Source organism: Pinus tabuliformis, chromosome X, assembly GCF_031772625.1.
Source record: "Pinus tabuliformis cultivar Carrire ecotype Pingquan chromosome X, CPIR1, whole genome shotgun sequence".
Classification (NCBI taxonomy): Eukaryota; Viridiplantae; Streptophyta; class Pinopsida; order Pinales; family Pinaceae; genus Pinus; species Pinus tabuliformis.
In genome coordinates this window covers 706996523-707012124 of record NC_142308.1, presented here as the reverse complement: position 1 = coordinate 707012124, position 15602 = coordinate 706996523, and the positions used below count along the sequence as shown (strand labels likewise).

At 40.0% G+C, this 15602-nt stretch overlaps 1 protein-coding gene across 9 annotated transcripts in view; it reads right to left on the bottom strand.

Moving 5' to 3' along the window:
* LOC149141933 (uncharacterized) overlaps positions 1-15602 on the bottom strand; it is a 446950-nt gene that overhangs the window by 142402 nt on the left and 288946 nt on the right. For all 9 annotated transcript variants that reach the window (XM_089446268.1, XM_089446276.1, XM_089446274.1 and 6 more), the window contains one exon: positions 12016-12130. In XM_089446268.1, the coding sequence (XP_089302394.1) occupies positions 12016-12130 (115 nt within the window). The remainder of the gene's footprint in view (positions 1-12015; positions 12131-15602) is intronic.

Genomic DNA, 15602 nt, shown 5'->3' with positions numbered 1-15602 from the left:
CAGGTACGAAACGTGACCCCCCCAAATTTTGGAAATGGGGAAACACACACACACACACACACACACACACATATATATATATATATATATATATATATATATATATATATATATATTAGGACTTTTAAGAAATATGTGCAATCATAAAGCAGACATGATACATTATAATTTATTACATTATGATTAAATTGTCCAATGTCAATGCATAAACTATAAGTCTCTAAATTTACATCACATTTACGCATGAATGATTCACATAATGAAAATAGCAATATCCAAAATCAGCCACGATAAATTTCTAATTTCTTGTATCGTGCTTGATTGGGAGTCTCCTCCTGCATAATCGAATGACCTTAGTGCCATTGATTAAATACAAGTTCCACACCCTAGTACCCTAGGCGCTCTTGATTATTAGGAGTCTCCGCTAAATAGAGGGCTTGGTTATCTTGATTAAATACAAGTTCCATACCCTAGTACATGACAAAATCCAATGGAAACATTAGAATCCCCCCAATCCTAAAATCCTGAAAATAATAAGTCTGCTAGATTTTGAGTGAGATCTAAAATTCTACATTATCCATATGGAATCCAATGAGGGCAAAACCACTCTCAAACATCCTGAGCCATTTCGTGGTAATGTTAAAAATTTAAGTAAAAGGATGAAAATGAAAGATAAAAGGATGAAAATGGAAGATAAAGGAGAATGTCACTTTTACTTTTAAGAATTTAACATTACCATGAATTGCATATCAACACTAGGGCCATAGGCTTGAACATTATGCTGCCCCACTCAAAAAAATTATTTCCAATCTACAATAGCACCCTTTATCACTCCTAAATTGGCAGGGAGCGAAAATAAAAACAAAAAAACAAAAAATGAAAAAAAAGTCACTTTATTGTTGAAACATGGTTGTATGACTTGGAAACGCGTTTCAGGCCATACTGGGCCATGTTTCCCCCATGTGAAACGTGGCACTACGACCTGAAACGTGTTTCAAGGCCGTACCAAAAGCGTTTCCGCATTCCCGTACCGTTTCTGCCCAGAAATGGACTTGGGCCCAACGTTTCCTACAACATAGAATTGTGAGGATTCTTCAGAATTTGTAGTTACCACTGACAATTTGTCAGGGGCTTCTCTCAACTAAGTGAGTTCTTAACAGATTTAACTAAAAAGGGGGCATTCAAGTGGACAGACGAATCCAACAAGACATTTAACAAGCTCAAGGAAGTGATGAGCACATGTACTATGTTGGCACTCCCTAACTTTAGTCAACGATTTATATTGGAGTGGAATGCAACACTTCCATTTATATGTAGTGAGAAGGCATAGGTGTTGTCTTAATGCAAAGGGGTCACCCTATTGCATTCGAAAGTTAGAAGATTCGGAGAAGCTTTATTCCATATACGACAAGGAGACGTTGGCTATCATGCATACGTTGGCAAAGTTCAGGCAATATTTGGTAGGAGACAGGTTCATAGTCAGGACAGACCACAACAGCCTATGTCATTTCCTGGGACAAAGGGACCTGAACGGGCGACAAAAAAAATGGGTGAGCAAGATCCAAGCTTATGATTTTGATATTGAGGATGTGAAGGGAAAGAAGAATGTTGTGGTGGATGCACTTTTCAGGAAAACAACAACATGTGCCCTCATAGAGCTTACTGAAAATTGGAAGGCTCACCTCTAAATGGAGTATGCTAAGAACCAGTTTTCTTGTGCAATTATTGACCAGATCATCTAAGACGACAGGTACAAACTAGCTGACAGGGTTATTTATTATAAGGAAAAAATATACTTGGTTCCTGAGTCTGCGCTCAAGAAGAAAATTTTGAAGATCACACATGACATTCCATCAGCTAGACATCAAGGTTTTTTAAAACATACTGACAAATTAAGGATTTGTTTTCCTGGAAAGGTTTGAAGAAAGATGTGATGAAATACATCAAGGAATGCATGACATGCCAACAGAATAAGGTCGAGCATACACATCTTGCAGTTCTTCTCCAACCTCTATGTTGATTTGTGTAGCTTGGGAGGTACTCCAAGCCCTAGGGTGCAGGGTTTGGAAGGAAAAGCACCACAAGGGCAGCTTGTGGGCTTGGAACCCAAGTGTGGGGTTTTGCACCCATCATGATTTGGGTCAAAACCATGATGAAAATCAACATGTGATGGATGAGGATGATAGTGCTCGACGAGACAATTCCAACGCATCGAGAATCATCTAATTCTGAGTTGTCGTTAGAGAGAAATGAATTTTTGAAGTTGACAAGGTATTTATTGGTTGTCAAGTCATGTAGGCTTGGTGTAAACAATCCCAATAGATGTGTCTCTTCAAGATTCGTTGGAGCCCCTCATTTAGGCTATAAATAGAGGGTGAAAGATCATTGTTTGAGCGTCCAGGTGTGGCAATAAATCACCAAGAGGAGCTCTGAAATTTTAAGGAAGTCATAGCCATATTAGGAGGCCGAGGAGCAGCATGAAGGAGGCCTAGGACAACGTGGGCATTTCTGTGTTAGAGGGCGAGAGTTGTAGGAGATAGCAGGTTATCTCAAGGGATGGTTGGTGTTGTTTAAGGGCCAGATTGAAGAGATGTTTGGGCCGAGGAGATAAGGAGAAAGTCGTTGTTGTTTTAGGGTTGTTTGGTGGAGTTTTCGAGGGGGACAAAGGCCTACAGTAGTTGTTGTGCTAGGTTGCAGGCCATAGCCAATAGCTGGGCCATCTCTAGGACTGTGTTTGGGGTTAAACAAGGCAGACAGGGGCAACATAGGAGTGGAGGCACCTTCCCTTGGTGACCAGCAACCTTAGAAGGCTTGTATTGTTGATTGTGTGTTGGGGGGAGGTCAGCGTGGTGTGCCCTAACCAGTGATGCAGTGACAGCAAGTGCAGCAAGAGGACAACAACGTTTTGGAGAGGTGTATTGGGTCAAATGTGTGACCAGATTGGACCGTGATTACAACAATCTGTTGGTGCCATGTGGATGACATTCTATGGTGGTGAAATGTCATCCTAGGCGCAGAATCAGCAATGATTGGATTGGGTGCCATAAATCTGATCAGAGGGCAGTGTGTTGGCTACCCAAAGTAGCCTTAGAGCAGCAGACAAGGACATTGTTGGTGCTTGATTGAGTGAAGGATTGCAGCCTTATAAGTAGCTCTTTGATGGACGAAAGAGGCTACTAGAAGGCAGATTGAAGATCGGGAATTATGCCTCTCTGCGTCAGCACTGGGCCTCTCTACATCACACACGCAAGCCCTCCAGTGACTGTGCAGTCTATTGCCTCTACGTCTACCTGAGAGGCTCTGCGTCTGCCTCTCAAACCTCTGCGCTGGTCTTCTGGTGTTGTGTTTGACTCTCTATTCCGTACCCGTTGCCTCTTGCTTCTCTCCAGACCACTAGTTCGAATTTCTCAGCTAACCCTGCTCCAGAAATCGAACTGACCAGTATCCCTCAGTGTGTCTTCCAACTAACCCTCAAGCCTCCTCTTCTACTTTTCTCGTTGGTCCTTCAACAGCCGAGATTAAATCTCTAATCAATGGCTAAGATTAGATTTGGCTTGATCCATGACTTTTGGAACCTTCTAACCCAGTTTTATATTAATACCCATTAATATTTTATTGTTCCTAAGTTTAGACTGAGGAACTCCATTAAAAATATTAATTATTTTAATATCTCCCAAACTGGGTACAATCTATCCAAACCATTTCTGGGTCTTGGAGACCTCATGTGCTTTAGCCTCTCCACTAATTTTCATGGCTAGAGCACATCTGATGCTACCCCAAATCAACACTCCCTCTTAGCGAGGATTGTGCTCTAGTAATACTCCACACTAAGCATTACTCTGATTATACGCGACTGGTACCTGTGTTGATGCTAGGCCTCCCCGCCCAACATCCTTTGCACTATTGCATCATGTACTGCTACCCATGGCTCTACCTCTGTCACTGCTGCATCCGTACGACAGCTCCCTCTGCATCCGTGTTGTTGTTGGTCCTTTCTCCTAACACTGCATCTGCACTGCAACTCCCTCTGCACCTGTGTTGTTATTGGTCCTTCTTCACAACACTGCATCTGCACTGCAATCTCTTCTCGTCATGCTGCATCGTCCTACTGCTAACTGCGATTGCACTGCAACATCCCCCCCATTTCTGCTACTAAAATGGATTCTTTATCATCCCCATCTTTTCCCTGAAATAATCAAACTTTGTTCTTCCAAGGGCCTTGGTGAGGATGTCTGCCACCAGTTCTCCTAGGAGTGTAGCTCAACTGTACAGCTCCTCATTGGACACAATCTCTGACAAAGTGACACTGGATATCAATATGCTTTGACCGATCGTGAAACACTGGATTCTCAAAGAGCTTGATGCAACTTTGATTATCACACATGATCCTGGTCGCCTCCATCTTTCTTCTGAATAGGTTCACAAGCAGTTTTATAAGCCATATGGCCTCGCATGAAGTTGTGCCTGCAGCCATATATTCAGCCTCAGCTGAGCTCAAAGCTATGGACTTTTGTTTCCTCCTGCACCAGGATGTCATTCCTGATCCAATGTTGAAATAGTACCCAGAGGTAATTTTCCGATCTACTAAACTTCCAGCCCCATCTGCATCAATGAATCCACTCAATCTGATATCCTTACTCCTGGTGTGCAAGATTCCATAATCGACTGTTCCCTGTATATATCTGAGAACATGTTTGGTTGTTGCCCAGTGCACCCTCTTTGGCTCCACCATGAACTGACTGAAGGTGTTGACAGCGTAACAAATGTCTGGCCTAGTATTAACCAAACACATCAAGGACCCTATGATCTGCCTGTATATGGTGGGATCAACATCCTTGTCTTTTGATGCATCAATTTTCTTCCAGTTGGTGATCATTGGAGTAGCCATGGGTCTACAATCCTCCATCCTGAATCTCTTCAGAAATTTTGTCGCATATCTCCCTTGTCCAAGGAAGATCTCCCCCTTTTGCTACCAAACTTCCAACCCCAGGAAATAATGCATCTGTCCCAAATCCTTCATGTCAAATTCTGTGGCTAGATTCTTCTTGCAGTCCCTTATGAGCCTGGATGATCTTATCAGGAAGAGATCATCCACATATAATACTAGGATTAGAGGCTCATTCTCTACAACCAAATAATAGAGATTTGGATCTGCGTCACTTTTGACAAATCTCGTTTTTTGCAAGTAGCCATCAATTCGACCATACCATGCTCCACGTGCATGTTTCAGCCCATACAAGGCTTTCTTCAATCTACATACATGAGACTTCTTCTCATGTGTCTCAAAGCCTTCTGGTTATTCAATGTATACCTCTTCTTCTATCACCCCGTTCAGAAATGTCGTTTTGACATCCACTTGATGAATCTCCCATCCCATCTGTGTATAAAGAGATATCACGGTTCTAATAGATGTATACCTGGCTACTGGGGCGAATGTCTCTTCGTAGTCAATTCCTTCCTTCTGAGCATACCCCTTAGCCACAAACCTGGCTTTGTATTTTGCCACACTGTCGTCTGCAACGTATTTAATCTTGTAGATCCATCTCAAACCTACCACTGATCTGTCTTGAGGCCTTGGCACTACCTCTCAGACATCATTCACCATTATGGAGTTGTACTCCTCTACCATCGCATCCAACCAAACCTAATGTTGAGCAACCTTTTGAAAACTGGCAAGCTCCCCATCCTGAGCTACTAATACCTGATAGCAATCTGGTTGTTTTTGCTCCCCCTTATTGTTCTTTGGAGCACCAATGAAATCCTCTGCATCTCGCAGAATCTAACGAAGTTCCCTATTCGTTCTTCCTCTACCAGCAGGTGCTTCTGTTGGCTCCTCCTCCTCCTATGATTATTCCTGATCCGAGGAAGAATTCTTTACTTCTGTTGGTTGAAGAGGTTTGACCAACGGCTCCTCTTTTGACAAGCCCTCTGAAGGCATTTTTCGAGATTTTCTGAAAGCCCTGTCCTCCATGAACTTCACATCTCGTGGAACTACTACCTTCTTGCTCCCTAGAAGATAGAATTTGTATGCCTTAGCATTCTCACTATATCCCACTAGATATCATTTCTCTGCAGTTTGATCCAGCTTCTTCCTCTTTTCCTCACGTATGCGGCAATATGCTAAGCTCTCAAATATCCTGAAATGACTGACTTCAAGCCTCTTCCCTGTGAAGACTTTCTCTAGAGTAATCTTGCCCAACACCCAATGAGGTGTTCTATTCTGAACATAGACTGTCGTGTTGCATGCTTCTACCCATAGGAATTTTGGCATATCCTGATCATACATCATGGCCCTAGCTGCTTCTACGATAGTCCTGTTCTTTCTTTCTGCTACTCCATTCTGCTCCAGATTGTAAGGAGTTATCCACTCTCTTATGATGCCCTCCTTAGCGCAAAAATTAGTGAAGTCCTTATCGACATACTCTCCACCATTATCTGAGCGCAAAACTTTTATTTTCTTCCCAGTCAGATTCTCCACCAAAGCCTTGAACTCTTTGAATCGACAGAAAACCTCATCCTTGGTTTTCAGAAAATAAATCCAAGTTTTCCTTGAGTTGTCATCAATGAAGGTGAGGAAGAACTCAACACCACTAAGAGCTTTAGTGGACATAGGTCCGTAGATATATGAGTGTATCAATCCTAGTACACTCTTGGCCCTGTTTTTACTTCTAGGAAATGTTGCTTTAGCATACTTTCCCAAAGCACATCCTCTGCATACATCATCTCGTTCCGTACTAAGATCCAGAATTCTTGTTACAGTGTCCCTGAGAATTTGCAGAGCCCCATGGTGCAAATGTCCCATTCTTTTGTGCCATAGTTCGTTCAAATCCTTCTCTCCATGACTGCCTATCAGTGCCATTGGTGATTCTAGTTGTAATATGTACAACCTGTTACTTTTGATCCTGATCTGCACCTTCTTTTTCCAGCTCGAGTGTTTGACGTATACTTTCTCTTTGATGAAAACATCATAGTCTTTGCCTTGAAGTTGCAACACGGAAAGTAAGTTCATCCCCAATCCTGCTACATGCTATGGTAGCACGGAACCACTCTCCCATTTCTATTTGGAAAATTATGGTACCCCTCCCTACTGGAGTACACTTTGCCTTATTCCCCATGGTGATCTGAAAGTTCATCCTCTCCTCCTAGTAATCTGAGAAACATTCCCGGATTCCCGTCCTATGCCAAGAGGCTCCACTGTCTATATACCATACCTTTGATGATGTAGAGCTAGTCACACAATCCACTTCTTCTTCCAAGCTGGAAGCCAACATAGATAAATCGAAATTACTGTCTCTTGTGCAATTTTCTGAAAATCTGTGTGAGTCTCCTGACATAGATGCCTTTGCATCATGGTCTCGATCCATGATTGATTTTCCCTTCATGTCTCTGATTACTCCCTTTGATACCATGTGAAAATTCTATCACTGCAACAACTGATTTATTTTACCTACTTATTTTCTCAATAAGTTATTTACGAAAACCCTTCAGTAAACATTAAAATAAATTATGTTGCAAATATCACACCATAATATAGAAACAAACACATGCATAAGAATCAACACATCAACACAGATATTTTGGACAATTGTCCCCGAAAAAACCCAATGTGGGAAAGTCGATGCAACAAAGGAGGATTTTATTATCAGCAATTCTTCAGTACAACCGAGTGGCAAACTGGCTTACCCAACAAAGAAAAATTTTCCAACACTTCTCCCAGTCTCAACGTCAGGCTTGCTGGTCTCTGCGCAACTCCCGGACCCTCTGCATCAGCTACTGCCTCTCTGTGTCAACACTAGGCCTCTCTGCATCACCCACATAGGCCCTCCAGTGACTGCGCAATATGTTTCCTTTGTGTCTACCTCTTCAACCTCTGCGCTGGTCTTTTGGTGTTGTTTCCGACTCTCTGTTCCGTACCCGTTGCCTCTTGCTTCTCTCCAGACCACTAGTTCGAATTTCTCAACTAACCCCGCTCCAAAAATCGAACTGACTGGTCTCCCTCGTGTGTCTTCCAACTAACCCTCAAGCCTCCTCTTATACTTTTCTCGTTGGTCCTTCAACGGCCAAGATTAAATCTCTAATCAGCATCTAAGATTAGATTTGTCTTGATCCATGACTTTTGGAACCTTCTAACCCAGTTTTATATTAATACCCATTAATATGATATTTTTTCTAAGTTTAGACTTAGGAACTCCATTTAAAATATTAATTATTTTAATATCTCTCAAACCAGGTATAATCTGTCTAAACCATTTCTGGGTCTTGGAGATCTCATGTGTTGTAGCCTCTCCACCAACTTTCATGGCTAGAGCACATCTGATGTTACCCCAAATCAACAACTACACTAGTGAATTCTGAATGAATCCACCAAGGGGAGATGGGTGCTTGCCCAATCTCTCTATATCACCTGAGGGTTTTCGTCTTGGGGCTACCAATGGAGTAGAGAACTGGGTTCTCAACCTCTCATACAAGAAACAATATCAAAACCAAGATGTCCTCCAATGGCGTCCTCCTCCTCTTTTATAGATCTGGTGGACCCCTCTAGAATCTTCTATTTTATTATTATTTTAATCATGGAGCACTTTTACCTCTTTTATTTTAATTAAAATATTATTTTTAATGCGAGAAAAAGGTAAATTGACCATATCTCCTAAGGTCTTTGAAACCCCATCCAAAAGTCCCATCATGTAGATCTTCTTGTTCTAGTTCCAACGAGCTATTACACTTAGGTGTTCCATCAATTAATCTCCTCGGAATGCCTCGAGCATAATTAATTAAGTTATGCCCAATAATAATTATGATTTTTGAAAGTTGTCAAAATGCAACGGAACGAAAGGCAAATTGTGTTGATGATGGAATATGCCAAGCGAATGCCATCAAATCCCATAAAAACTCCTCAAAACTCCATCGAGATCCCTGATGACATAAACCTGCTCCACTGACCTAGCCATCCCCTGTCTTGGAAATCCACCATCGTTGTACTATGAAGAAAAATAAAAATGGGGACATGACAAGTTTGATGAGCTCGTGTTCATTGTAATAAAAGCGACTTGCAGCATTGTTAGGAAGCAGCCCTCTTGGAGTCTCGATGTGTAGTGGCCTTGATGGACTAAGGGACTACTAGTGAGAAGTACGGGAGCGCAGGACCGACACGACAAGATACGACATCGACGTTGCGCAACAAAGTTTGTCATTGTATCTTGTATACCATAGACTGTTGTATCATTCAGATTTGGTTCAATATAACGAAGATTGGGATTGTACATATTGTACAAATTTGTTAAAAACCATGTATATTTGTGCATATGTGATTTACTGCTTTATATTTCCACTGTGCAAAGTAGTTTATGGTTGAGATTCTTGGTTTGGTAGCGTCAGTGATTCTAAAACTCTAACCTAGACCTAAGGTCATGGAAATTCAACACTCTTCATATTCCTGAACAAAAATTGGAGAGCATCTCGATGGACTTCATTACAGGGTTGCCCAAAGCGCAAGGTAATGATTGCATTTACATTGTGGTTGTACCTTGGGGAGTATTTCTACAAAACCACCTACCAATTATCCATTACTATGTCACCATTCAGAGCTCTATATGGGTATGATAAACCATCCTTTATAGACATGGTTTTTGGAGACAGCAAGGCACCTATTGCTAAGGATTGGATATAGGAAAGTCAGGTCATCCTCAGAGTACTCAAGGAAAATATGCAAGTTGCTCATAATCGACAAAATTTGTACTCATATTAGCATCAAACAAAACGCAACATTGAGGTAGGAGACCTCGTCTTCTTGAGATTGCAACCCTATTGACATTCTACCCTTAAGAAGAGTGGTGCTAAAAAATTGAAGTCTAGATTCTATGGACCATACAAAGTCCTCTGGAAGGTTGGTGAAGTGGCATATGAGTTAGAGCTTCTGAAAGACAACAAAAACCATAATGTATTACATGTGTCGTGCCTCGAGAAGGTCGTGGAGCAGCAAGTCACCACATCTATCGAACTGCCACCCTTAGACGAAGAAGGGCAACTATAGTTAATTCCAGAGATGATCATGGGCGGGAAAAGAAGTTAAGAGGAAGAATAATTCCAGAATACCTTATCAGGAGGAAGAATTTGACAGAGGAGGACGTGACACGGGAAGGGGAACGTATTTTGCAACACCCGAATTTGCAATTGCTCAAGAGCAAGCAATTTTAGGTAGGGAGAACTGTAATGTCCTCTACGAATTGAGGACGAATGGGACGGCTATACTAAATTCTACAGGGCTTAGCTTTCTTCTGTTTACCAAACACGTTCATTATCCCACTTCACTTCTCCATGAGGGTTTTCTACTAGTGCGGCTTTCCTTCAAGTCACAGCGAGAATGCCTGCATCCAACTCTTGTTCTCAATCTGGGCCTATTTTTTTTAAACTGGCCTCAACTCCCTTGGAAACCCTTAGACAAGAACCCCCCAAACACTTTCAGGGTGATCTGCACCTCAACAGGACATTACTTGCTACTAATTGCATGTGCGGGGTCAGTGAATCAACTTCCAAATGCCTCGCAAGGGTTTCTCCACGTCTGAACTTCATACCCAACAAGAAAAAATCCCACCAAACTGTTACAGAACTCTTACAAGATTCGTTGCCTTAAAAGAACGACTCTCTATAGCCAGAACCAAAATTAAATCAAGAAAAATACCTTTTCGTCTAAAGCGGGATGCTGCCTGCAGCCAGAACAAGAAAGAACAAGGAGAATTTTGCTACCTTAAAGATCTTCCTATTCCAGACAAAATTCGATGCTTTCCTAGAGATATCACCGTGCCAAAACAGAATTTAGTCTTCCAAGAATTTATTGCCTCAGATAGAAACTTCGCCCAGAACAGAGAGGAATAATAAGAGGTTGTCAACTAGGGTGGAATCTTTCACCACCAAAATTGACAAGAGAGAGAAGGCAGTCTAAAACCCTCAGAGCTAATGCTCAGGAAAAAATCAATTGATCCACATTTGATGCTCCAAAATGAATTCATCCGTCTCATATTTATAGATTTCCTAGAGGGGCCTCCTCTTCTAAAATGACTGAGTAAACTTTACTCCAAGCCTCAATTTTGGGTTTCTTTGCCCAATTGCCCAAAACTTGCCCAATTGTGGGAATGTTTGGGGTTTTTCCCCTTTTTAGAGGACTATAGCCTACAGGAATTAATAAGCTACTTCCATTTGTCCTCAATTCATAAAGGACATTACATTATTGCATTTTAGGGTAAGATTGGCCCTATCTTCTCCTTGGGGCTAAGTGCCTTAACCCCACTGGAATGGTATAAATACAACAACTCTCCAATTTGTAAGATCATCTCATTCGAGTGAGCTTATTCAATATTTTTCCTAAGAGCGCTCAATATTTTGCCTAAGAGCATCTATACTATTTCACTCTACTTGTGTTGTGTACTCCCTTGATGTCTTATGTGTTCATCATCAAGTTGTTATATTTCAGATTGTTTATCTTATTGGATTAGGATTTGTTGTAGATCCTCTACTTCATAATTTCTGATACATAAGCCTTGAGTGGGCCCGATGTTTAAGAACATTTGCTTCTTCACAAGAGATGATAGGTTCAAATCCAAAGGAGGGCAGTGTATGTACACCTCTGTAGACTTTAGTAGTCAAATAGTCGTGTGGAGGGGGGTCCCATACACCAATTTTGCGTATGGCTTGGCCGTGACCTTAAAATTAGATTCTTCTTCTTCTCCTTCTCATTGAATGATAATAATCATATTGTTGATGAAAATTGATATGTATCATCAATAGAAAATTGTTCCTTCTTTAGCTGAAAAAATTATTATTTAAAGAACTTTGAAGTCAATAAACATTAAATACTATCACATGATACCAAGTTTTACATCCTTTCAACTCAACAGTGAAATGAATAATTATTAGCTAGTAATCTTTTGGCTGGAAATTACCTTCTAACATTTTAGTACATAAAATAGGTGTCAGAAATTGTTGTTCATGAAGATGTGTAAATTAGCAAACAATCGATACCTGAATTTTCTTCTCTTGAATATTGCGTGGCAAATCTTTCCATATTTTCTCTGCAATTGGAACTTGTACAGGGACATCGGCCTGATTTAAATGTTCCCATTCAGCTTTCAAGTAGCTGCAATGTATAACAAAAAGTTCAATCAACTAAAGCATAAAGAAAACTTGATATAAGGATTTTTAAAATATTAATGGTCATGCAAATCTCCTCTAGAACAAGGAAGCTAAGGTTCATGCGTATAGGTTGCAAAGGTGAGTGTGGGTGTGCCAAATTTGAAACATGGATGCAGAGGGATACATGAAAGGAGAATGTGTCACTTATGTGCTTCTATGTGTGTCTATACATGTGTACCTGTACTAAATTGCTAATTTAGAAATTTCTAAACATAGAACACAAAGTTGGTAATATAAAATTTAAAATTAAAATTTGAAGCAAAACTAAATATGGCAATGGTAATGTCACAATCATAATACGAAAAACGCACAATGATATTTACTAATGAGACATAGATCATTGGCAAAGGGAGATTTCAACGTTGCTAGGTTACATGTCCCTAACTGTAAGAGACATGTCCCCATGTTTCTCGTGCCAAAGACACGTCTTTCACCTAGATAACACTTTTCTCACAAAAACAGAATCTCTATTTACCTATTTGTCGAGAGAATGTTTGACTCTTGTTGTCTCATAAGGGTGAACCTCTTTACATCTATCTTTTGACACTTTGAATTACATGGACTAGGAGGGCACACTATTGTTGTGGCATAAAAATATGCATAGTGGGTGCTTAGCACATGTCAACATGTATCTACCTTGGCATATATCGGACAAGGTTGCCCAAAGCAGGAGCGTCATGTTTAAACTTTATACTCGAAATCTGTAATTCTAAATATATTGATTGACAGAATCATAACAACTAATGATGTTACAATGAACCTCATGAGGGTCTACTTATAGCGTTAACTGGTCACAGAATGAAAGGGTATGTATCCTTTGACTTTTCATTAACTACTTAATTTATTATTAGTATGTTTTAAAATGTTGATAATATTGCCGATATTTCGGCGATATTTGAAAATATCGCGATATTTTCAACAAAACGATATATCAGCAAAATATCGCGATATTTTCAAAATCTCAGCAAAATATCACGATATTTTCAAAATATCAGCAAAATATCACGACATTTTGAAAATATCAGCTAAATATCGCCATATTTTGAAAATATCAGCTATGTTTAAAAATCTGAAGAAAAAAAAAAAGATTTTCTATGTCTGCTGATATTTTTGCCGATATTGCCGATAAGATGTTTCCAGGACCCTTGTCGATATTTTGCCGATACCGATATTTTCAACACTGGTTTTAACATTGCCACCCTCTTAAGGAATGCTTTGTCTTCAAAACATGGTAAATAGGATTTCTCTCTAGTTGAGCACGTTTTTGTGGTAGAATGGAGATTGTCTGTTTCTTTGTTAATTGTAATTGATTCTTCTTGAGTGGATCCTTCAACACCATATACTTTACAGTGCTGACTTGCCAATTAAAGTCCATCGATTGTACTTCAAGGGTTGTGGCATAATTTCTCAACTACATCAACCATTCCACACCTAGCAACATATCCATTCCTTCAACCAGTAGAGCATAGGGTCTTGTTTGCAGTTCCAGTTCTTGTAATTGCATTGAGACTTTATGACATTTTCCTGCTTCTTTGATATTTTGTCCATTAGCAATCATAATGGTGAGGCTCTTGGCAGGCTACACAGAGATTAAGTTCTTTAACAACAACAATGTCTATACAATTATGAGTACTACCAAAATCTATGAGTAATGTGACATTTATATCGTTTATGACACCTTTCAGATTCAGAGTCTTAGGTTGTGGTTTCTCTGTCATGGTTGTCGATGGAACTATAGATTTTCTTTCTTTTTTTCTTGGATACTAGATCCTTGCCTTTCTGAGATGTGATGGAATGTATTTTGCAACTGGTGGTTGTATTTGGTCATTTGCAGTAATTATCTTTCTTTGAAGTTCATTTTTTCATTTCTATTTTGTGGGCACATGAGATTGGATCCGTAGATGTTTTTTGTGGTGGTTCATCAAGGTCTCAATCGACATTATATTATGAGTACTGCCAAAATCTACAAGTATTGTGACATATCTTTTATTACTTATTTAAGCTTCAAGGTCGTAGGTTGCAGTTTCCCTGTCATGGTTAGCGTAGAACTACAGGTTGGATCTTTTTCTTTCTTGGATATTGGATCCTCTCCTTTCTAATATGTTGCAGAACGTATTTTACATTTAGCGGTTGTATTTGGTCTTTTGGAGTAATAATCTTTCTTTGAATTTTGTTTTCTTCATTTATATTTTGTTGGGCACATGAGATTGAAGCTAGTGATGCTTTTTATGGTGGTTCATCATGGTTTGAATGCACATTGTACGCTATAGTGATTTCACCATTTGGACTCTATACTTCTATTTGCTTCCCATCCACTATTTTATAGTAGCATAATGACATGTATTCACATCTATGCCTTGGGAGTCCCATTTTTTCCACACTTACAACAATTGTTTTCGTTCTTTTTCCTTATCTTTGGTTGACTGTTGGATGTGTTTGATTCATTCTCTGATTTGAAAGTATATTATTGTTGCATCTGTGCCCTGGAGACCATTTGTTTCCACAATGTCTACATTTTTCTACCCATTTCTTATTTGGGACTTGGTGCTAGTTTTCATCTTCCTTGGTGAGTGATAGCCTATTGAACTTGTCTTTTTGTTCAGTTACTTTTTTCGCATGTCTAGCATCCTCAATAGTTTTATGGTTCCATAGTTTTATTTCAATATGGATGTAATCCTTCAACCCACAAATATACATTTTTAACAATTGCTCATCTATGAATCCACATTATCTTGTTTCCGGAGATTTCCATTCATATGTGTCAGGCCAGGTTAACACAGAAATTAATGAGCGCAAGAAAACAACTGGTGATATTTCTCATTAGACAACTATTATTTATATATACACAAAAACGGATCAGTTCATCTTCTAGATGACTGTCCAGCTTCACCTCGTCCGTTTCGGATTAGGTGTCAACATTCCCCCCCTTAATCTGAAGGGATGTTGGTGAGTCCAAGCATCGTTCTGAATCTTTCAAGCTTTTCTCTTCCAAGCGCTTTGGTGAAGATGTCTGCAATTTGCTCGTTTGTGGAACAATGACGGAGATGGATTGTTTTGGCCTCAACATGATGTCGGATCAGATGATATTTAGTATTGATGTGCTTAGTACGATCATGGAACTTTGGGTTCTTGGCCAACTTTATTGCAGAGGTGTTATCAATCATGAGTGGAGTTGATTGTATTTGTTTTACCTGCAAATCTTCAAGAATTTTCCTAAGCCACACAATTTCTTTCGTTGCTTCAGCTGCTGCCACATATTCTGCTTCTGTTGTGGAATCTGCTGGTACTGATTGTTTGCGTGATCTCCAGGAGACAGCTCCCGATCCAAGACTCATAGCATATCCTGAAGTAGATACCCCAGTTTCTTTGTCTCCATCGAAGTCTGAATCAGAGTATCCAATCAAGTTGAAGTCGTC